Raw genomic sequence first — 22,864 nt, 5'->3', positions numbered from 1 at the left:
TTTGCGCTACTGTTCTGAGTCACACTACATGGACCTGCCGGGCCATCCCCGGCCTGCCCCCACCATTGACCAAGCGAGTGTGGAGCGGTGGGAGGAGTTTCTCGCCAGCGATCCTTGAAGATAAGATCAGTTTGATCGACAGGGCACGCAGGGCGGCAACTGCCTGTGGCGTCCTGGACTGAGGGCAGCCAGCACTGCTAGATGGTACTTGCTGACCAAGCTGGCCCCGCACCACAAACCTATTCTTGTTAATAAATATTTTTCCTTTCTTCCTGTAAAAAGACTGCCTGTGTGTCCCTGGTTCGTTACCACAGGGGGGGGGGGGGATGTGGATATTGGCATACGGAATATGATACTACTGATGTTCAGTAACCTTTGTCTTGTCCGGTTCTTCTTTGTTTTTCTGTTGTTGTTTTTTTCACTGAAAAAACGGCTCAAGGAAAAGGGGTATTTATTGGATGGTTGCCCCCGTGACATTTTACCTACCCCACTGCCGCTCCTGCCTTCCACTCTGTCGAGGTTGCACTTGAACTTGCACTTGCACTGACTTGAACTTGCAAAATTAAGAAAGCTTATTATTTCCTATGCAGGCTGTTGACTAGAAAAGCGTTGTTTACAATAGAATTTCCAGCGTGGTGAGAAGGGACGCTCAATTATCTTACGTTCAAGTATCCAGAATACTTTACCGATATACAGCGGTTGTTGCGGTTTGAACATGGTCAGGAAAGCGTGGCTCGAGAGGATGCGTGACTCGATGCGTGTCGTGGCTCGAGAGAAGCCAGCCCGACAGCACTTTTAACGCAAGCCCTGACGAAGGGAAGACCCCGCGCGAAACTGTTGGCGAATAATTATTTAATCGAAGGAGGTTGGACTCCCTCACACGTCTACCCCCGAGCTAACATCCTGGCCCTAGCAAGCATATTGAACCGAGCCCTTGTGCCCCACGGTTCGGTTCTGGATACCCTGCTGTTCTTAATTTTCATCAATGATTTTTGAAATGGCCTTACATCTACTGAAAGACTCTGCAATTATGACTGTGTACTGTATTATCCGAGGAAATATGTCAATGACTATTACAGTCCGACCTCCACAAAACGTTCGTCTTGGTGCGATAACTGGCACATGATCCTAAATGAAGCAAAGTATTTCCACGTTATGTTTACCAATAAGAACAAAACCGATATGTAGTAATTACGTACTAAAATCTCGTCTATTAATAGCAACCGATCATGTCAAATACCTCGGTATCCCATTCACAACAAATGTAAAAAGAGAACACTTTCTATAGGCTTCGTTGATTTTCGTGGTGGTTGCATCAAAGCCCTCTGCCGGACAAGATGTAAAGCCGACATGGAGAATTGTACACGTCAGCAAAATTCCGGCCTTAAGAAATTTTGATGCTAAACATGTGTTTCTGTGGTCACGCGATGCGCATTTAAAGGGGTCGCTCAAGAAGCTTACGAACGCTAGGAAAATGAACACATGTCCATGCCGCCCAATGCCACACAACACAGTGAATGAGTTTGTGCCTTTGTTGAATATTGCGTGTCACCTGTGTGTCGTGTGCTAAACTGTTTCTCTAGTCATCCACCTTTACAGAGTGGAATGACTCCTCCTTTTTTTTTTATTTAGTGGGACAAAGAATGAAGAGTTGTCTTGCTGCTTTTACAGAAGTGATGCATGCAGCATTTTTCAAATAGTCACGGATATTTTCAAGCTCAATTTCTGGGCGGCAGCTCTTACGTGCAAACCGCGCTTCTTTCTGCTGGTGAGGCGAGTCACATGTGTGAGAATGCCACATGGGACTGGCCTCTGATTAGTCTCACAATGATCACCCTTTCGGTATATCCCGGTCCCTGTAAATCATGTGATAGAGAAGCTCTGAAGGATTATTGAGTCTCATTTGATCACATGCCGCAGTAGATGCACTTATGCTCCAGAAACACTGATTTCAAATTGGACATGTTATATCTTAACTCTCGTGACTTGTCGAGTTCGGTGAACCACTACGCGATAAGCCTAGCACAGCAGCTGCGCTTACCTGACCGCCCTTGCGAGAGACTGGTCACAAGGTTGACAGTCATGCTGTGGTTCATCACGGTTGAATAAACAGATGCGTTTCTTGTAGGTTTGGCTGTGGACCTTCTATGCATCTTTTCAGGGTCAATAAACCATTCCGAAACCATGTTGTAGCGTAGATAGGAACTTTTATTTATTTTATTTTTTTTTGAGGGTGGGGTGGTGAGCTTGTACTTGACAGGCAAAGAGGGTGGGGAGAAGAGTTGAATGGAAGGCGGGTATTCGTCCAGGTTTCATGGAACGCATATCTTTAAATGTAAATTGCTGCCAAGCAGCCAAAGAGTGAAGTGTAGCTGGTCGAAACTTGCGTAGATGTTTGCCTCCGTGTGTTCGTACCAGCGCAGCTGTCTCGCGTACTTCAGGGTTCATGATTAATTAGCCTAAGCCTCGATAGGTGTTCAGGGCAACTGAACAAAATGCAAGAAATACGCGCATATGCAGTTGGACAGAATACACCGCTTTATCAATAATTATATGCTTGCTTTCTTCATTGAGTTTACGTGGCCATATGACTGCTCCTTTCGGGATTTTGTGGGTAAAAGCCACATATCTTTCTCCTCTGCGACGGAGTGGGCAGCAATCCACATACGTACTGAACTCAGCTATTGCGCTAACTAGATTGTTCAACTAAGCAGCGACACGGCGGTTTTGTACTTTTAACGAACGCAAACCTAATTTTTCTGCCCTCGTCCTGTCATGATACGCCTTCCGCAGAAGCGCAGCCAGAAATTTTTAGGGGCGAAGCTCCTTAAGGCGGCACCCGTTCGTCCCTCGTAGTCGTAGTCGTAGTCGTAGTAGTCGTAGTGCGTAACCAGGCTTACGCTTTGACCTCCAAGGTGGTGCCGGTGGGAGATTTTTCCTGTGCGTTGTTGAACAATAAAAAATTCGCAGCGTGCGCGTTAACTAAAAGCCGAATTCTTCTGTCTCTCATTCCCCATTAGCAGCCATTGGCATGTTCCAGTAGGAAACGTTAGTAGAAGTAGAAGTGTAAGTGTTAGCTAAAAGCCGACTTCTTCTGTCTCTCATTCCCATTAGCAGCCATTGTTTACCTCCAAGGTAGTACGCCTGGTGAGATTTCTCCTGTGCGTGATTAAACAATAAAAATTTTGTTCAAAACGCCGTTGATTGATAAAATAAACCAACGAAAGACGCAAGATGTTTTGTAAAAGCAAAACGAAAGAACGCCAGATGTTTCTAAAGCAAAACGAAAAGACGCCAGCTGCTTAACGAAAGACGCCAGATGTTTTCTAAAGCAATGGTTTTCTAAACAATGAAAATTCACAGCGTACATGTAAAATTAAAGTGAGCTGCAAGTCGTCATAACTCATCGAACCTTTAGTATAAACGCGCCCGATCTCACGTCGGTGATGATGTACTGGGCAGAATTCACGGAAGATTCACGGTTTACCGATGAACCTCCGCAGCTTCGCCCACTCATCATCATTCACTCCGTGGATATGCTGTGATTTTTTTTTCGGGGGGGGGGGGGTTCGACCCCCCCCCCCCCTGGCTACGCCCCTGGCCTTCCGACAAAAATATTTCTGCATCTGTCCGTCGAAAAGCGCCTGCAGTCGTTGTGCCGCAGTGACGACGGGATGGGCGGGGTTGCTATCCTCTCCCGAAACCAATCAAAAGTTTCAAACACAAGATAGCGTCACGCGTGTACGTGTGTGCGTGTGCTTGGCGTGACTATGCGCATGCCTGTGAGCGCGAGCTTGAGGGAGTGGGTAATAGAGAAGGCCAAATAAAGTTGACTACAACTCCGAAGTGTGCCATTCCTCGCACGCTGGGGAAGACATAAAGAGAGAAACGGCATGGAGAGTCTGGTGTCGTTAGTCGATGCGGAAACAGTGACACAGAAGCACGGTCTCGACGCACGCACGCACGCACGCACGCACACACACACACACACACACACACACACACACACACACACACACACACACACACACACACACACACACATATATATATATATATATGCATGCAAGTGAAGATACACACACCTGATAATTTCTTAACTAACGTTGCGGCCGCAACGTTAGTTAATATATATATATATATATATATATATATATATATATATATATATATATATATTATAATTAACACTGCTCATCTTGATAGTCGGTGACTTCGAACATCAATAACACCTTGTGAAACCTTTTACATAGTAAGAAATAACTATACCTTGAAAACCTGCACTTTTCAGTATCATTAATAAAGAATCAGGAAAGCTACCATAGTGGAAAAAAAATTTTTTTTCGAGAAAGTTTTGGATCCATCATCCATCCATCCATCCATCCATACATACACAGATGAGCATTATTTCTTGCATTTTTGCTAATGTTTATTCCGACCCGACGTTCACTGCAGTATACATATGCGACTATTGATTTTATGGTCTGTTTGTGACATAAGTACGACGTGGTCAACTGACTGTGAAGTTATACAGTAATTTTTAGATGTGTAGCAGCTCCTTGACTAGCCTGCGTAACGCTGTCCCTCCGCACAAACGCGAGGCAACGCGCTTCCCTCGGCGCAGGTGTTGGAGCGGTGCCAAGTAGGTCACGCCGCAGCTGGGCGTTGACGTCACGCACCCCTCGCACGCTTCCCTCGCAAGTGCGCGCGTACGTCACTCTCTCCCTCACCCGCCGGAGCGCCGCAGCCGCCGGCTGCCTCCCGTGTCTGCGTTTCAAACAAACGTTTACACCTGTAAACGCTACACTGAGTTTCGCTTCAAACGAATCTTCCAGTTTGTGACTCACCGGCTTACCCTAAACCTTCACATGCAACTTTTCTCGAATTTTCTGCAAGGTTTCTGCACTCTGTTTCTGGAAAAGACGTTCGGCAAACCAGGGGCGTAGCCAGAAATTTTTTTCGGGGGGGGGGGGGGGGGTTCAACCGTACTTTATGTATACTTTATGTATGTTCGTGCGTGCGTTTGTATGTGTGCGTGTATATATACGCAAGCAAAACTGAAAAATCTCGGGGGGGGTTTGAACCCCCCCAACCCCCCCCCCCCTTGGCTACGCCCCTGCGGCAAACGGCACTTGTAAGGCCGCTTGTCTCCGACCAGCTGTGCGGCGTGGATGCATCCACATCGAGCAAACGAAAGCAAGGAGAATTATGAACAGGTGATGTAATAAATTTATTTGGAAAGAAACGCATTACACGAGAGAAAGAGAGATACGCGGAAAAGAAGAAACGGGACGAGTACAACAGAAAACAATCATGCACTTGTTAACAGGCGTGTGCAGACATGAATGAGCGTGGTTTCGCGCCGACGGCGCGAAGTGCCGCCGGTTCTGGCGAGTGATGCATCGAAGCGACATGTCTGCCCTTTCGGTGCATGTCGCGGAGAAAATAATGTATGAAAAAATAGAGCTAACGGCCACAGCACGGTCCACTATACACGGATGATATTTCCGAACGAGAGAAAGAGGGGATATCTGAGTTTCGAGCATCGTATGTACACACACCCGCAGTGGTTAGTGGAGTTTAGGATACGGGGATAGGTGAGGGTGGGAACAGTTTTTTTTTTCTTTGGCAGCGCAGCAACTGAAGCTTCTCGCGCGAACGCACGCGCGCGGTGCCCTCTCGACCAGAAGCGCGCTTCGCCTTTCGCGCCAACGCCCTTTGCTGCGCTCGCCGACAACGCCGGAAACGACTCGGAACTAAAGGTTGCGCGTGTGCGTGTATATATTATATGTATATTTATGTATATAATATATTCATATGTATACCACACGTACACACATATGCATGCGCGCGTGTGCAGAGTGTATTGCACCATTGAACCAGTATATAGATAGACAGTCGCCTGGACATGCGTGTTTAGCACTGCCCTTCCAGAACGTTTTGTCACCTACAGTCCACGCCTGTCGAGAACTACTGCGGTGGCAACGGAAACAGAAGGCTCTTTTGTACAACGAATGCAGTCGTTTGGCTGACATGGAAAATGAGGCGTTGCATATGAGCGAACGACGTGGCACCGATGAAATTTAAATTCCGCCCGTTTGCTTCATTTTTTTCCCTTATGGCGCTGTCGAGTGAGGAGGAGAAAGTGCGTGGGGCGGTTAAAGAATTCGATACAAGGAATGGCGTCGCTATATTTTCAAAGATAAGAAAACAAACAAAAGCAAGTACGCGAAAAAGACGAAAGTGTGTGCAATCCCTATTGCAAAACCCAGCGCCACTGGGTACCAGCGTCCAGTGCCATGCCTGATTATGGGACCAGCGTCGCGCTGGATACTGGGCCGCTGGAGCGGTGTTTTACTGGGAGGCGTTGGGTACTCAAGCTCAAAACGGCTCTACAGCGTTAAAACAGCGGTGCCTACGTTCCCTACATAAATATATTACTAAAAAAGGTCATATAGAAAGCATTAGTGCAATAAAAAAAGAAAAAAAAAGTCGTACGAAAAAAAAAAAAAACCCACGAGGATTCGAACTCGCCACCTCTCAATCTCCAAGCGAGTACTCTACCACTGCGCCACGCTGATACGCGTCAACAGCGCTGTAAAAGAGCTAGTTAATACAGTAGGAAAGCGTTTCGTTTCATGTTTCGGTGTCGTGCATTAAAGGAAGACGCGATCTTCCTTTCCAGATCACGCTTGCTTCTTTATTAGACACAAACAGGGGTGGCCGGCAACGAATGAAATGCCCAAAATGGGATGAGCACTAGGTTCCTTGAAGAATTCCCGTTTTAACTCCGAAAACTATCAAATGGATCGAGGAGCCGGGTACAGTTTGACTGCTGTTACTGCCGATTTTTAACAGCCGTTTCTCGCCCTTGCTAATGATGAACATGTACAGAAGCTTCATGATGACTCGTTCGATAAACACGCGCCTACATGAATTCATACTGAGCAGTTTTCTCGCGCTAGCGACGATATTACTGCGGGGCGGGCGTGTCTGTATTCTGACTTGCACTTCTAGCGATACCTACAACTATAAAACCGCTCAGCAAAAACAAATACATTTAGTTGAAAAAGATGCCGGTGTGTTAGTTCACTAACGCGTACCAGTTGACAGGTATGTGTTCTGACGTATGAGTCAGAGAAGTACCGGCGAGTGCGGCCGGCTGCTTTCGGTGAGCCTACGTTCGTTGCTGAAAGCGCGTCGCATCGATGGTCATCGCTCCTTGTGCGAACACCGTACACAAGAAAAAATGGTTAATTTAGGTTAACGAATGTCCAGACTATACTTTACAGTAAATCTTACACGTTCGAATTGGGTGTACTTAAACCAAGAAGCGCCGGTGGCATGCAGACGGACTCGGCCGGTACGCGAGGCCTAACGCTCGCTGGGAGCCGCACTGGGTAAGACCGATCTCGGCGCAGATGAGTTGCGATGGTTGAAGCTTCTGCATTTTAGCCTCGAAACCTTTGTAACTGATACCTAACGTATAGCTGAAGTAAGTGGAAGTGCAAGAATTGCGCGAGATGCGTTTCTGGTGTGGCGATATCGAACGACGGCTGTTTTTCTGGCCTCCGTTGGGAGGGGTCGCGAAGCCAGAGCTCATTACTTCTTGCCAACCGCACGGCGATGTAACGATTTGTTCTGTATGTTCAGACCAACGCCTTCAGACTTAGAAACATTACAATATGAAGTCATAACCGCAACACATCACGGATGAAAAACTGATATACGATCGGCATGCACCAATTGTGTATTCATTGCTGCTACGTGCTCCGCAAAAATTGACGACGTTATTGGCACTGCATGAATAAAAAAAAAGCGTGGTAGAAAGCAAAATGATCAGTGTTGGCTGCTTTGGGTTATTAACATATTTTTCTTCACATTCGACAGGGAAACAATAAAAGTGACCGTGATTTCACATATATATGTATATCATATCACGTATATCATGAAAATAGTGCGCATCTCGTCGTCTTTCTCTGCCAAGCTAGAATTTGTGACACATGTTTGAGACCCGTTAGGATAGCATCTATCGGTACCATCGAATCAGATATTCGATATTCAACGATACCAAAGCATTCCACAGCGCACGATACTGAAAGCAGCGCGCGGCACTGGCAGAACAGTGCAGGCTCCAGTATGTGCCAGCGCACGCCAGTGAGAATTCCAGCGTCTCCAGCGCTTCCCAGTGGGCGCCAGCGTCACAGCGGCAAAGCCAGTGGCTCTACCAGTGCGACGCAGCTCTTTCCCAGTGCTTTCACCGGAGTCCCAGTGAATTCGAGCGTATACCAGTGTTCCCAGTGCGGTCCAGCGCCAGAAAACGTACTGGTATCACGCTGGGGGTACTGGAACGGCGCTGGTTTTTGCAATAGGGATACGTCCAGAATTTTCGGAGACAAAACTGAGAAGCGCATTCGGTGCATTTAAGGCCTCTGTAGCGCATGTCACTTTTAATTAACTACAAGGAACATATGCGTGCATAGAAAAATAAATGTCCCAGGTAAACCTGCCAAGCTTGGGTGCAGCTGCTTTTCTCCGCACGAAAAGGCGATGGCTGTAACGGGGAATACTGGCGTCACCGAAGAGAGAAAACTGTAGGGTCACGTTTTGTGACGCTGGAGGCTTTCTCACAGCTACGACGGCGTCTCTTCTGTGTCGCACGCTCATTACCCCCCGATTTTCGCGTGACCCGTAGGCAGTCCTGTGCCCGTAATCGGGCAAGCCAAAAAGTGCTAAATACATAAACGAACTCGCCACATTCCATGAGTGCTATGAACTTAGTTGGGAACAGTATGTAAAATAAGTTGGGTCAATGACAGTCACAGAAAGGGTGACAGAGGGACTGCGGGAAACACGAAGAGAGACTTAGAGCTCCTGTCATTTCTACTGGTGATTTAACTCTAGCTGGTTCAGTTTTGTACGCACCTATCTATTTATCACTTCTACGACAAAATAAAACAAGGGTTACACAGAAGTTCAGCAGCGTTATGCCTGCGGATGCTCGGGGTGTGTCACCTGGACTGTATGATACATTGCAGAGGTGAAAGCGCACTTTTTTTTTGTACTTCCGTTCAATACATAACCTTCCGCGCTTTTTGCGTTGTTTTTTACATTGTTGTGGTAAAATCGTGCAGCTTCTGCAACTTATTCCTAATGAGAAAGCTTCGGATTACGTTTGTTGACGTAGTGAAATAAACGAAAAGAAACCTCTAAGAGAACGCTTCGACGACAGTGTGCACACCGACGTTAGAGGAAAAGCTTTCGCTATCGCAAGTGACTCAATTATTCCTCAAAGTATGGCTAAATATCTTAACAAACTCAGAGTTTGCCCACAGCTGTTTTCTGCTGCTACACTGCAGCAACCGACACCAGCAAGGAGAAAGGAAGTGAAAAAGAAGACTAGCTAGACGAACAAGCACCTCCAAGTGAATACGCTTGTTATCAACACGACGCGGGCATTTCGATACAAACAACTGAACCGCATGTCACAAGAAAAGGAAGAATCAACACATTTATCTTCACGAATCTGTGTGGGAGTAACAAACTATGTGCCACGTTTTCTTTTTCACATACACATGCTCGGCGAACAAGGCTGAAAACGCGTACACAGTACACGTGCGAGAAACCAAGAATGACAAGAGAGTAACATGTTTGACAGTTTTAGCCCAAAGAGAGCATCGATTGTGCTGTCACAACTCTCGTGCAGTGGTGGCAAAGCGCTGTACCGCCTGAGTCCGCCGTGATTCAAGCCCACGAAAAAATGTGAACAATTATTGTACAGTGACATATGTGTTCTCTCGAGAACGCTTGGGAGAATATATAACCGTAAGAAGCTATCACCTCATTGGACGAGCCGGCAATTACAACATGGAAACGAGAGCGATGACGTGAATGCATTTAAACTCTGAACTGCCTCACATCTGCAACGAAAAAAAAAAGCACGATCTGAAATCGTTATGGTCAGTGCTTCGGATCACACTTCAACTTTTTTTCTCGCTCTAACATTGTGACGTGAATTGAGTGATACATATCGAAATGTCATCTGTAATAAACGAAAAACACCTGCCTACCTACGCGTTTCAGTGAATGAACAGCTGTGTTGACTACTGCCTCAATAGATATGTACAATCATCGATAGGGCACAACTCGCGGAGAGACGACAGATACACAGAGGGAGCGTACAGGATGTGCGTGTATACATTTAACTTCTTAAAGCAACATACAACTGAATACACAAAAATGACACCGGAACCCCACTGCAACACACATAGTCAGAAGCACTTGAAGGCACACAGTTATTCTCGAACAGAAAGACGATCAAATCACACGAGGGGTAGACGTGTATTTAGTTAACTTGCTGATTTGCTGCAGAGACTGGAGGCCATAGCAACACTATCGAGGAGGACGTCTTGCCTAGAAGGTGATTAAATTACAAGCCTCCCAATTACAAAAGGGAAGTGTGGTTCGCGACATAAAATCACTGAATAGGAAGAAAAAGCAGAAAGAAAAATACAATCAAGAAAGACAGATAACACCAGGCGTGAGGCATTTGAGATACCTTAACGACAATTACTCTCTGCCACCAGGAGAACAAGGTAGCTTTGTCACATGTTTCCGAACGCAAATAACTCGGGCCACCATCCTTCGTCACTTATGGTTCCCTGGCAAATGCCCTTCCCTCCTCCTACGGAAAATAATGCAGAGAGAGAAAGAGAGGGACAGGAATGGGGAGCAAAGGGTGCGTGACATGGCGAACGCACAGATGGACGCATTAAAGTTGAGGGCTACATGCAGAGAAGCCAAACATCGAGAAGCGTCCTTCCCTCATTACTGCTAAGAGGCGTAGGAGTTATGTAATACTGACTTGTTTGCGAAAAGGGGGTTTGACGATGAACGTGGTAAAGACTCGGGCGAAATTGGCTACTGCATGCCGTTAACGCTGCAAATTGCTTAGCACGAGACGACTCAGGTAGCACCAAAGTAGCTGCAACCTCCTACACTTCACCCGAAACGAAACAGCTGGCGCACTGGGCTGCGTCACGCGCGCCCCTCAGTCAGTCACCGAGTGGTCCCTGTGCGCAGTGCGTCCGGCTCTCAATGAAAGTGAATCGGGTTCTCGTGGCGCTCATGCAGTTCGATTAACGATCGTGTTTTGAGCGAGAACAGCGGTGTTGCTAGAGCTGGATCCACGCGATGGCCTGGACAGTGGGCCCATTAATTGCCCGACGGCAGTGCCGCGACTTGGTCCGTCTGCAGGTAGCCTTCATACAACGGGTCGAAAAGTCGGAACACACGTACAGTACGGGGCGCCCTGCTCTTTCTCAAAAGAAAGGCACCTTATGCTGGCCGCGGAAACTTAATGACAACATTTTGGGTGCGAAGAAAGTAAAGAGTCTCCTCATTTTCAAGACCAAGATAAATTCGCTGCTCCAGAGTTGCGCGGTCCACCTCAATACCTTACTTGGCTTGCAGCGAGAAAGTTGGCATTTTTGGCGGGGCGACCCTCAGATCGCTGTGGCCCTCAAGAAACGGAAAACTCCGGGTCGTGCGACGCCACGGTCACGGGCGATAGAAGTGGGCTGATGTGTTGTGTGGATCCAGCTTAAGATGCGTATACCTGGCACGAAGATAGGAAAAAACAATTTTCTCCCGCTTATAGGGGCCTTCTCGTCAAGCACCCAGAGGTATTGTGGCGTCGTACGCGCAAATGCGTAATTCCAGATGATTAGTACGTACGAAAGTTGGCATCCATATGAAAGTAGCCTGAAGATATGACAATAGAAAACCATATTTGGTCGATGCCGCGCACACGGGACGAGGAGGAAGAATTAAGAAGCACAGGACAGCGCCTGTCCGGAGCTTCTTAATTCTTCCTCCTCGTCCCGTGCATCAACCAAAGATGAATGCATACCAACGAGCTCAAGTTTCTATTCTTAAATAGAAAATCATACGGGTTACTCAGAAAGTTCAGAAGTTAAACAGAAATTAGTCTTGATACGGGTTCAGAGTTGGCACCTCCGCATTTCGAGGCAGTCGGTATACTATATAATAAAGTAGTACAGTAAAGTAAATGTAGAGCTTACCAGGATGGCACAGCAGATGACATGGCGAGGGCGAATTAATCGGCATATCAGAGTTCTCAGTTGAATGCCAACTTTCTTGTTAAATCAAAGCCGTTTGTCTTATTCGCCTATGCCAGAAAAGTATGTCCCTCCACCGTCACATGGACGTCGTCCTAGTCGGTCAACCAGACAGAGCTTCAGTGACCTGCCCCGTGTTATTCTTCAAAAAGCGGACTGCCAACTGTAGGCAATGCGCAAAACAAGCTCGTTTGGGTGACGCCTGCTCGTAAAAAAGAATAGGCGCATGGGCTGATTATTCACGTCCACTGTCCATACACAGGCCTCGGTAAATGACCCGCTCCTCTCAATCTCGGCAAGCAAAACAAAATAGAAATGATGCGCACACTTTGACACTCACAGCCATATTATGCTACAAGGGCAGAAGGCGCAAGGAAATGGCTGTCGACAAGTGATCGTGCTTCGTTAAAGGTCAGGCGCTGGCTTGCCCAACGGTATTAGTGTGCCTTTCGTAGCGTGCAGTGCACGTGATGCCCTCCGCTGGAACTGCTTCGAAAGATCACAAAGAACTTCCTACCTAAATTTGGACGGTCGTTCTTGGAGCGTGGAATTACTGAGAAACGTGGCTGCGCGCTTCGCATCTGTGTGTGTGTGTGCGTGCGCGCAAGAAAAGCCTTGAATGATTAAGGCTTGTTGGGGTAAGGAAGAAAAAAATAATCTTTAAAGAAGAAAGAAACGACTGCGTTAAGTCCGATTCTAATAATCTCATAACGACATCTCCTGAACACAGTGATTGCGTCGAGAAGCGTACACGTACAAGCGGCTCCATAGGGTGATGTGTATTATCGCTTTTAAGCGCATACGCAGGAGACTCCAGTCACTGACGCGTCCCTACTTTAGTGACTAGATGAAGCTGACAGTAAGTCTGAAAAAAAAAAAGGTATCGAGAATAGCCTATATCTGTAGCGCGTAATGCTTGACAGATGAAACGGTGCACGTTCCGTCGCTAAAAATCAGTGCGTTTACAACCGGGACACCCCGACGAGCTGCAATTTCTGCGATTCCCCGGAAGCGTTGAAATTGAGACAGAAATTCATGCGATTCCCAAAAACCGTCGGACCCTCGTTTGTGTACGTAAGGGAATCTATCCGATTAACGCAAAAGACCGAGCCAAAATACAAATAAAAAAGAACCAACAGACTATTAGTGCTAATTATTAAGAATAATCTTCAACTGCAACATTGCGGCTAAATTTTTAAGACGATTGGGTCAAATACGAGAAAGAGACTGCGTCGCTTGTCTGTCATCGATTGCCCACAATCTGCCCCTTCTTGTTTACTTTATTTTCTTTTTTTTCTTGAAGATTGTAAACTTAACTCTCTTTTCATTAAGACCTTGACAACAACTGTACGTATGGTTAAGCGGCAAACATAAACACCTCTGAGAGATTCCCCCTTTCTATCATTCTGTTGACGCCAATGCGTGCTTTCTTCTTGCAAAAGCACACGTTTTACGAAGGAGCAAACAGGTATCTTTTATGTCCTTGTGGTCGCGCCATTACTTGTTAAGCGTTTCTTAACTACTTTTTTTTTTTCTGTAGCGTTGATTGGCTGCCACTGCGCGTAATCTCCGAGGGAATATAAGCAAGGAAGCAATAAAGCTGCAAACCAGTTTTTGTTAAAAAGAAAAACAAAACAACAACAACTTAATACTAGGCGAAAATGAAGTTTGATGACCATCTCAACAGTTGAACTTGCAAAAGAAGCACCTTTGCGCTCAAAGAGCGAGCTAGAAAGAAATAATCTAACAAGACTTCGTTTTCTTGCTAGTCACTTCCTTAATAGAGGTGGATTAGTAACTAGCGATACATTCTAATAATAATAATAATAATAATAATAATAATAATAATAATAATAATAATAATAATAATAATAATAATAATAATAATAATAATAATAATAATAATAATAATAGTAATAGTAATAATAATAATAATAATAATAATAATAATAATAATAATAATAATAATAATAATAATAATAATAATAAATTCATGGCGCTCTTTGGCCAACCATGGCTCTTGCGCCAATAAACTCCATCATCAATCAATCCATAATAATAATCCAATTTCCGTTTCTTTAACTTTGTTGTATTGCCCATGTTTAACTTATCGTGCTCTGCTTCACACGTTGTGTAGAATAAAACATAAAAACCATTGTGACCATTTCAAACTAGTTGTAAACCCCCCTGCCCCCTCCATAATGTAATGCCTTCTGGCGCTGTGGGTACTAAAAATAAATAAATAAATAAATAAATAAATAAATAAATAAATAAATAATAAATAAATAAATAAATAAATAATATCATAAGAAGAAACCATTATACAGGGACTAGCGCAAAGAGGGTTTGTATAATTTTTGAACACTCGGGTTAAATTCTTTTCCCGAGACTACGCTATCATCTAACTATAATCTGCAGCTTGGCTGAACTTTATAACGATGTGAGCAGTGCACTTAATTGTTCTCAACAAATTAGAGAAAAAGAAGGACGGCTTTCTTGATAGCCTGCTTTAACAACTTCAAAGAAAGGCGAGCAGCCAGTGATGCGGAATTGCTGTATATGCTGGAGTGGCATCCGTGCAGTTTTACAGAAGGCTAGCGAGCTCAAGCGTTCCTGAGGCTCACACTATACGCTGACTCTGCTGACGCGTATTCTACATGTGTGGCAGCATGTCACACCTCAGTAAACCGCAACATTACGCAACTATGCCTACCGGCGCATTATTTATTTCCTCTCCTTGTAGTGCGCGGTTGGTGCGCAAGAAGAGCTCCGTAGGCGGCAAGCAAAATCACATTTCAAACCATTATCACAACGTTAAAGGTTCCTGTCAAAAATAGGTGGTAACTAAGCGAGCTTGCTTGAACAAGTGTGACGCTCGCTGACGCACGCAATTTAGAACCTACAGGCATTTCACTAACAGGCACTGACACTGCCGACAGGAATACGCGCATCCCAATAGGTTCACCGCTTGGGGAGAGTAGACTTTTTTCCCCGTTTACTTTTCCGTGTTTCCGGTAAGTATCTCTGTATTGTCACGTTTATATATTAAATATCACCGTATTGGATGTCTCTTGCATACATAAGCATGACTTAAGCAATGTTATTTCCGCTCGAAAAGGAATTACGCGCACAGCGAAAAAAAGGGGCGACGTGCCCTTTGCCAAGACGACAGAAACGCTCGGAACCAGTGAAATAGAGCAGCCCCGATTGTAGAGAGGATGGTAGCTTACTGGTTGGCAACCTTTCCAATATAACTCAATAAATCGACGAAGCACCAAACTCGTAAAAAAAAGAGAAAAAGAGGAAAATCTTCTTTACGGACCGCATTGAACGCTAAATTTGGCGGTTTATGACTTTGATAAATAAACTACGAGATTAAACCTACACAACAATGGTGCGAGCACGGACGCATGTGCGCATGCGCGGTTTTTCGCATCTATTTATGCAGCAACCGCAGCTGTGCGAGATAACGCGCCACTGCTTACTTGAATGTAGTAAGGCGTATACAGGCGCAATTGTTTTGCACACGAAGAGATCGAAATATTTACACCGCACCGAGAAAGCCCAGAAAAGCACAAAAAAATGTAGAGGCAACACGCCTACCTAATGAGCGAGACAGAAGAAAGAAAGCGACTTCAGATGCAACAAGAAACACTGAAGACTGACTAAGGCAGCTATCTGCTGTTTTACAAGAAAGAAGATTTTTTGTACACTGAAGAAGACATGCATGATAGACTTTATCACCTTTTTGTTAGGACCGAAAACTAAACATGATTACTAACAATCTGACTGCGATATTGATAACTAACTCGCATTCGTAGAATGGATCACTGTTTGCCCACCTTGACTCTATACGTACTACCCTGAGGGTCTGTATTACACCACGATCCGCACGCTTTCCAGCAATGAATCGCTGATGGTTTCTATAAGGTTGCTACGCTGCGTCACTACGCGAGTTACGATCTACGGAACACGAATGCCAGAACGTGCAATGAAATGGCATTACGCGCAAGAAATAAGTACCGTTTGTTTCAGACAAGTACCATAGTTTAAAAAAAAAACAGCGTTAGTCATAGAACGCAAAAATCACTGCACGGTATCTGTTTTCCTGCGGAGGGGTGGGTGCTTTTTCTTCAAGGGTGAGGTGGATGCGACTGCAGTGGATTAAAGCAAAAAAGAAAAGCAAACGTTGCTTTCAATCACAAAGACTGAAAATTCCTCGCTATTCAGCACCATGTCAATGAAAAAAAAGATGGCGACGACTCCGCACCAGACACGAACATTATATATATATATATATATATATATATATATATATATATATATATATAGAAAACAAAAACAACATCGTCCCCGCGTTCCTTCCCCACCCATACAGAGTTCTACCGAGGTGAGCGACTCCCGCCGCAGTACTTGCATATAGAATACCTCCAACAGCGTATGCACAATGAAAATGACCTTATATAAAAATTATGACGTGCATTCCTTCCACTCTAAAGCAGCGGCTCTGAGCTGAGAAGAATATGATGCAGCATGACACCTTGTACACCTGTGCTTCCGAGCATGAGAGAGGAAATGAGCTCCATTTGGCCACTACGACTAACGCATGGCGCACGCAGTATCCGCGGCGTAGCGCTGAATCGGCAAAATCGCAAACAACAAGAGCCATTCAAAACGGTCCGGGCCGGGCAGCTGTTCACCTCCGCACAGAAGGGCGATTCGCTGCTTCATCCCGGTCGAGAAAGAAGTAACGGCGCGGCTGCCTCGCTTGCGCTCTTAGAGGGAGTGGCGCCGTTAGAGTGCGTGTGCTCGCTATCGCTGTCGCACGCGCGGCCGGTACACACACACACACACACACACACACATACACAGAAGGTGTTGTACTGTCGGTCAGCTGCATAAAGGGGCCCCATAAAACGACACGATCAACTACGAAACTGGGACGACTATATCCGCGAGCAGCGCATGCATTGCAACGTTTTGTGCCAGCGTAGGCGTCAATCTGCCAAGCACGTGGCTGAGCAACGTGAGAGAGTGGTGGCTCTCGAAAGTATTTTTCAGCAGAGACACGTACTATCTCCAGGGAAACATTACATTGAGTCGTGGTTGCAGCTGCCACTGGTTTATTTACTTGTTAGGTTCCAGCGCCCCTTCCAGACTGCGTTCAGTTGGCGAATATTTACTACGGAGCCCATTTTCTGGCCATGCTGATGACGCCAGGGACCATTCAGCGAGCCCGAGTGAGGGATTTGCGAAAGAACGGTGGACAAACATGGTCGACTTCAATGGACGGGAGGGTTGGATAGCGACCCGAAGGTGACGAAAGGTATGCGTGCGTTTTCACGCCAGTGTCTCTGACCTTCGCAAACGTGGAATGTGGAAATATCGCAGTACGAAAGGGAGCCTTTCTCACAAGTAGCTTCCAACGGCAGTAAACCGAAAAGTGAAGCTCGCACGTTGGCGCTCGGTGGGGGCGTAAGAACAACATTATCCACAGCCGACTCGAGAAGCGAATCTCGGGCTCGGAAATGGCTCGCTAGCCCCTGAGGCGCCTCTCCCTTCGGAACGCGAGAGCGAGGCAGCCGCACCTCTTGAAACGCGCGCCTAAAACGCGCACGTCACGCGGGGCGCTTAGCGCTCCTCAGACGACGTCCCCCGGGGAGTCGTAGAGGTCCTCGGTCGCGTCACCGTCCCGCCCGCCTTGAGTTCCACCGTCGGCCGAGTCCAAGGATGAGGGAAAAGGCGAGCCCATCCGCGTGCGCGCCCTGGTACTGTCGCCGCCGCTCCTCGGGGAGGCGCTACCGGGCTGCTGCTTGGGGCTGCGCGGCAGGAGCACCGTGGTCTCGCTGACCGATTCATCGCTACCATGCGAGAGAGAGCAATCAAACGGATGGCTTAGAAACATGGTTAGTACCACAGCCCTGCGGAGAAAATGTTCTCTTTCGCTGCTCTTTTAGACTCCACGCATGCCGTCTACGAAATGTGCGACAGCGCTGTCTAAACAGGCATTTCATCAGGAGCGTCTAGAAGGATATTTAGGAGTCACAAAGTGATGTAGCCGTAGCCACTGGAAACAAGCGCTATTACAGTGCTGATCAAAATTTCTACAACTTGCAGAAGCACTTCTGTCAAGTAGAACGGTGGAAGACAACATTCCCTACAGAAAAGTACGGTGGCAGCTGATCAGAGGAACGTAAAGCTAACAGGGGCTTTAAGAAGCATGCGCATGAAACATGAAATAAAACATACTTTTGCTAAAATCAACAGCGATAGACACCGTTAACATTTGTTACACTAAATATGACTAACAAATAAAAACTGAAAGGGAACATGCATTCGCCTAATGCGACTCGAAGGTGAAAGCCATCCGGTGTGGCTAATTTGTTGTACACTCTGTATCACGCGAACGCGTTCTTTTTTTAAACACTTTTAGAAATTTTTCTTCGTTCAACGACGAAGGGTGGCTGGTGCCACTTAAAGGCAACAATGTCACTTATCGCGTCAGGCAAAAAAAAATAATAATCATAGAAAAGAAGTTGGCAACAAAATCAGTCAAGTGTGGCAAAATAACAAAGGGATGCAAAATGTGATCGGTGAACGCATTGAGCGAGAAGCGTTGACATACAGTGACGTGAAGAAATGACGGCATTTTAGTAAAATTCAAAGAAGGCTTCCCTGATAACTGATTCACACATAAGCCTGGAATCCGCAATTTTTTATATCCTGTGATGCCTTCTAATGGAGGTTTATCACCTGTTCTACTTTACGCAAGCTCAATCCCAAATAATATTCATTCTACTGACCTGCCATCGTCTTCCACGAGCGCCTCTTGCCGCTTTAGTATTTGATGATGTGTTGGTGTTGGAGACGTTGGAGTCCTGTTGCTACCTTCACTGGCCGAAAACGAGCTCTGATTTCCAGACGGACTCAGCGAAGATCTGAAAAGTAAAATACCCTGAGCCAGAAGCACAACGTGCAACATTTACGGGTTTACGGCACGGAAAAGAAATGTTGACGTTGGGCTTCAAATGCAGAGGCCTAACGCCGTTTTGTGCGCGGTTTAGTTTTTTTGATGGAATTATAACAGAGCGTGGTATCCAGGTGACGGCAAGTTGAACATTTTTCTCGGGGGAGGGGAGGAGGCAAACACTCTTTCAGGGTTCTTTTTCCATATTGCCAGTCACCCAGATATCTGTGAATTTTGTTCCCATATATAGCAATCATAGGGTATACTCGAATCGAATTTTCGCTGTCACCGTCACCATGATGCGAATTCCGTATAATGTAATAATAAATGTAGCGTTCCTTCTAGGAACTAATACATAAAAGACATGGCTTCAATCAGACGGGTGTCGTCCGCCATTTTATTCAAAACTTCTTCTCCCTTCACTTCTACCCCTATTCCACTTCATCTTCATCCGTGCGCTTATTGCAGACCGCTTCACTCTTCCTGACTTCTTTGATTACACCTCCTGGTGTAATACTTAAATATGTTGCCAATGGAAGCACATTCTCTTTGACCCGAGGCTGCAGTGTACCACACGTTCTTCAATATCCCGCGTTGAGATGCTATCTTGACAACTTGGAACGGTCCGTAATATTTAGCATTTGAAGGTGTAACTCCTTTTCTCACAAGAACATAGTCTCCAGGCTGGATGTGTGGTATGTCACTGTTGTGCCTTTTATCAAAATTCCTCTTCATCCGGCGCTTGTATACTTTCTGACCTTCGGCACTTTTCTCTGCTTCAGTAAGTTGAAGTTTTTCTAGGAGGCCTAGGTCACGATCTGCAGGTAGTATGGGTGCTGTTCCGGTTGTAGCAAAATAAGGACTGCAGCCTAAACCCGTGGTGTAGGATCGGTTATGGTGCTTCACAGCGGCTTCAAGGCAGCACTTCCAGCCTCCGCGAAAGTCTGGATACATCTTCAAAAACTGTTTGATATCCCGTATGGCCCGCTCTGCTAATCCGTTCGCTGCAGGGTGATACGGAGAAGAATACTTAAGAAGTATTCCTCGGTCATTAGCCCATCTTGCTAGCTTGGCACTACGGAAAGCAGGACCGTTATCGCAGACTAGTGTCTTGGTGTGCTTAAAACACGCATCTGTGAGCAGATTGATGACGCTGTTCGCATCTTCTTTCCCTGCTTTAGCCACGATTGTTCTTGTACATTCGTCAATGGAAAGCAGAAAAGCTTGCGTTCGCATGACTCCTTCCCCCTTCTTCTTAAGCTCTGCGAAGTCTAGATGAACCACTTCAAAAGGTACCTTTGAATATTCGGGGTTCGTCATAACATCTGTCGACTGCTTGTACTTCACTTTGTTTACTTGGCAAACATGGCATGTCCGGATATAATTAGTGACGTCCTTTTTCATACCTGGCCACGTGAACCTCATAAGCAATTTCTTGTATGTGCGCCAGAAGCCATCGTGTCCACCTGATCCAGGGGTGTCATGGTAGAGATTAAGAATCTTTTGAACCAGGGTGGGTGGTACATGGTACTTTCCATTAATAAACTGCAGATCTTCTGTACCTTCCCATAGCTTAATATGATCGATCATCTCTGGATTTTCACTGGACGCATGAACAAGCAATCTAGACAGTGCGTCAGCATCGGTTAGAAGCGGGCCAGGACGGTGCGAAACGGTGAAATCAAACTGTTGCAGATAGTTGACCCATCTAGCAATGCGTCCTCTTGGTTGTGCCATATTCAAAAGTTGTGTCAACGCCTGATGGTCCGTAAATAGCATGAACTTAGCCCCTTCAAGGTAAGTTCGGAAATACTGAACTGCTTTTAAGACTGCCAGTGCTTCCTTTTCTGTAGTAGAATAATTAAGTTCAGTTGGTTTCAACGTGTAGCTGTAATATCCCACCACGTAATGCTTCATTGGATCGGCCTGTTTTGAGGGTTTCTGATACAAAACTGCACCGGTCGCGTAGTGTGATGCGTCCGTATTCAGTACGAAAGGCAGAGAGAAGTCCGGTATGCGCAGGATGTGATCCGACGATATTAGCTTTACAAGCTCACAATAGACAGCTTCGCACTCCTCATTCCATTGGAAGGGTGTGTCTTTTTGAGATAAACGTGTGAGGCACCGTGTCTTCAGTGCGTAGTCCTTGATAAACGCCCTGAAGTGTCCTGCGAGACCAAGGAAAACACGCAGAGAGTGCACATCATAAGGTTTTGCCAGCTGAGAAATTCTTTCTACTGATTCCCGTTTCGTGCTTTTAGTACGTCCGTCAAACACCCTTCCAAGAAATACAACTTTGTCTTCAAAGAAAGCACTTTTCTTGAAATTGACTTTGAGTTGAGACAGACTCAAAGCTTGAAGAACTTTTGAAAGATGATCCCGGTGCTCCTCTTTTGTTTTTGAATACACGATGATGTCATCGGTGTAGACGTTGCAGAATACACCCAAATAAGGTTTCAGAATATCAGTCATAATTTTCTGGAACCATGCCGGAGAATTTTTCCAACCAAATGGTAGGCGGTTGTACTCAAATAAGTCAAAAGGGGTTATAAATGCGGTGTACTTTTTCGTTTCTTCCGTGAGTGGGATTTGCCAAAACCCCTTACAAAGGTCTATTCTTGAAAAACAATGGCAACCACCAGTCTCGTCAATGATATCGTCGATCCTCGGCATTGGATAAGGTATCAACTCTGTTTGGTGGTTAAGAGCCCGGTAATCTGTGCAGAGTCTGAATGTTCCATCTTCTTTGGGGGCAATAGTTATGGGAGAAGCAAATGGAGAAACAGAAGGGCGGATAATACCAGCCTCCAACATTTCTTGCAACTCCTTTTAAATGCGAAGCATTTCTTAGCGAACCTCTGGCACTTTGAGCGTTTCTATCTACGTATCTATCTATCTATCTATCTATCTATCTATCTATCTATCTATCTATCTATCTATCTATCTATCTATCTATCTATCTATCTATCTATCTATCTATCTATCTATCTATCTATCTAGCCGCCTACGTCTATGTGCTCTCATGATCGCCTCCTTAACTTGGTGAAGACCAAAATTTGCATGGGAGGGTAAGAGGATTTGACGATTATGATTGCCAGGTCATGACATGAATACCGTTAAAATCCTGTCGCGTACGTCGTCAAACCCTTTCCACTAGACACGTGTGGCACATACCCGTTTACCACGGGCCGCGGTGTACGGGTATGCGCCACAGGTGATTGACAGTTTATATCTACCGAGGAACGGCGCGAACGGACATTGGTAACTTAAATGCTAGATCGTTAAGAAAAACCAACAATGGCAGCGTTGACTCAACGAATGGAATGAATGAAAATTAGGATCCCTGCAGGAATCGAACCAAAGCATTCTGCGTGGCAATCAGGTATTCTACCACTGAGCCATGCCAGGTCTATAAACTGGTTTGGAAAAACAGCCTACACAGGCGTAATATCGGTGCAACATCAATTGTGGTTGTGGTGCTTGCTATCTAATTTTACAAGAAAGCAATAAACACTACATGATACTCCTACGATGTGTACTCCTACGATAAATGCATCATATCAGATTAAAGTCTGTAGCTCCAGTGTTGGCTCCGCTTTTATAGCAGTCTAATAAACACTACGTTTGTATTCATATGATTCAGCAAGCTATATTGAAGCATTGCTCGACCCCGGAGGAATACATTAACGAAAGTTACATGTGATATCCTCATCACCGCACCGTAAATTGCACTTAGTCCGCAAGAACGACGCCGTGT

At 45.7% G+C, this 22,864-nt stretch overlaps 1 protein-coding gene and 1 long non-coding RNA gene across 2 annotated transcripts in view; both read right to left on the bottom strand.

The window, feature by feature from the left end:
* Positions 1-5,206: 5,206 nt before the first annotated feature.
* LOC119372584 (uncharacterized) lies at positions 5,207-11,633 on the bottom strand. Its single transcript, XR_005179581.2, has 2 exons — positions 8,379-11,633; positions 5,207-6,256 (listed from the first exon to the last, which is right to left on the bottom strand). It is a non-coding gene; the product is annotated as an uncharacterized LOC119372584 (long non-coding RNA).
* A 4,819-nt stretch (positions 11,634-16,452) lies between these two features.
* LOC119381606 (uncharacterized) overlaps positions 16,453-22,864 on the bottom strand; it is a 417,646-nt gene continuing 411,234 nt past the window's right edge. Inside the window, exons 23-24 of the mRNA XM_049419611.1 lie at positions 18,944-19,078; positions 16,453-18,001 (exon numbers count right to left, since the gene is read on the bottom strand). Coding sequence (XP_049275568.1) covers positions 17,782-18,001; positions 18,944-19,078 — 355 coding nt within the window. The 3' untranslated portion in view covers positions 16,453-17,781. The remainder of the gene's footprint in view (positions 18,002-18,943; positions 19,079-22,864) is intronic.

Source organism: Rhipicephalus sanguineus, chromosome 1, assembly GCF_013339695.2.
Source record: "Rhipicephalus sanguineus isolate Rsan-2018 chromosome 1, BIME_Rsan_1.4, whole genome shotgun sequence".
NCBI classification, from domain to species: Eukaryota; Metazoa; Arthropoda; class Arachnida; order Ixodida; family Ixodidae; genus Rhipicephalus; species Rhipicephalus sanguineus.
Note: the sequence above shows the minus strand (reverse complement) of the source record. Positions and strands in the feature narration are given on the sequence as shown.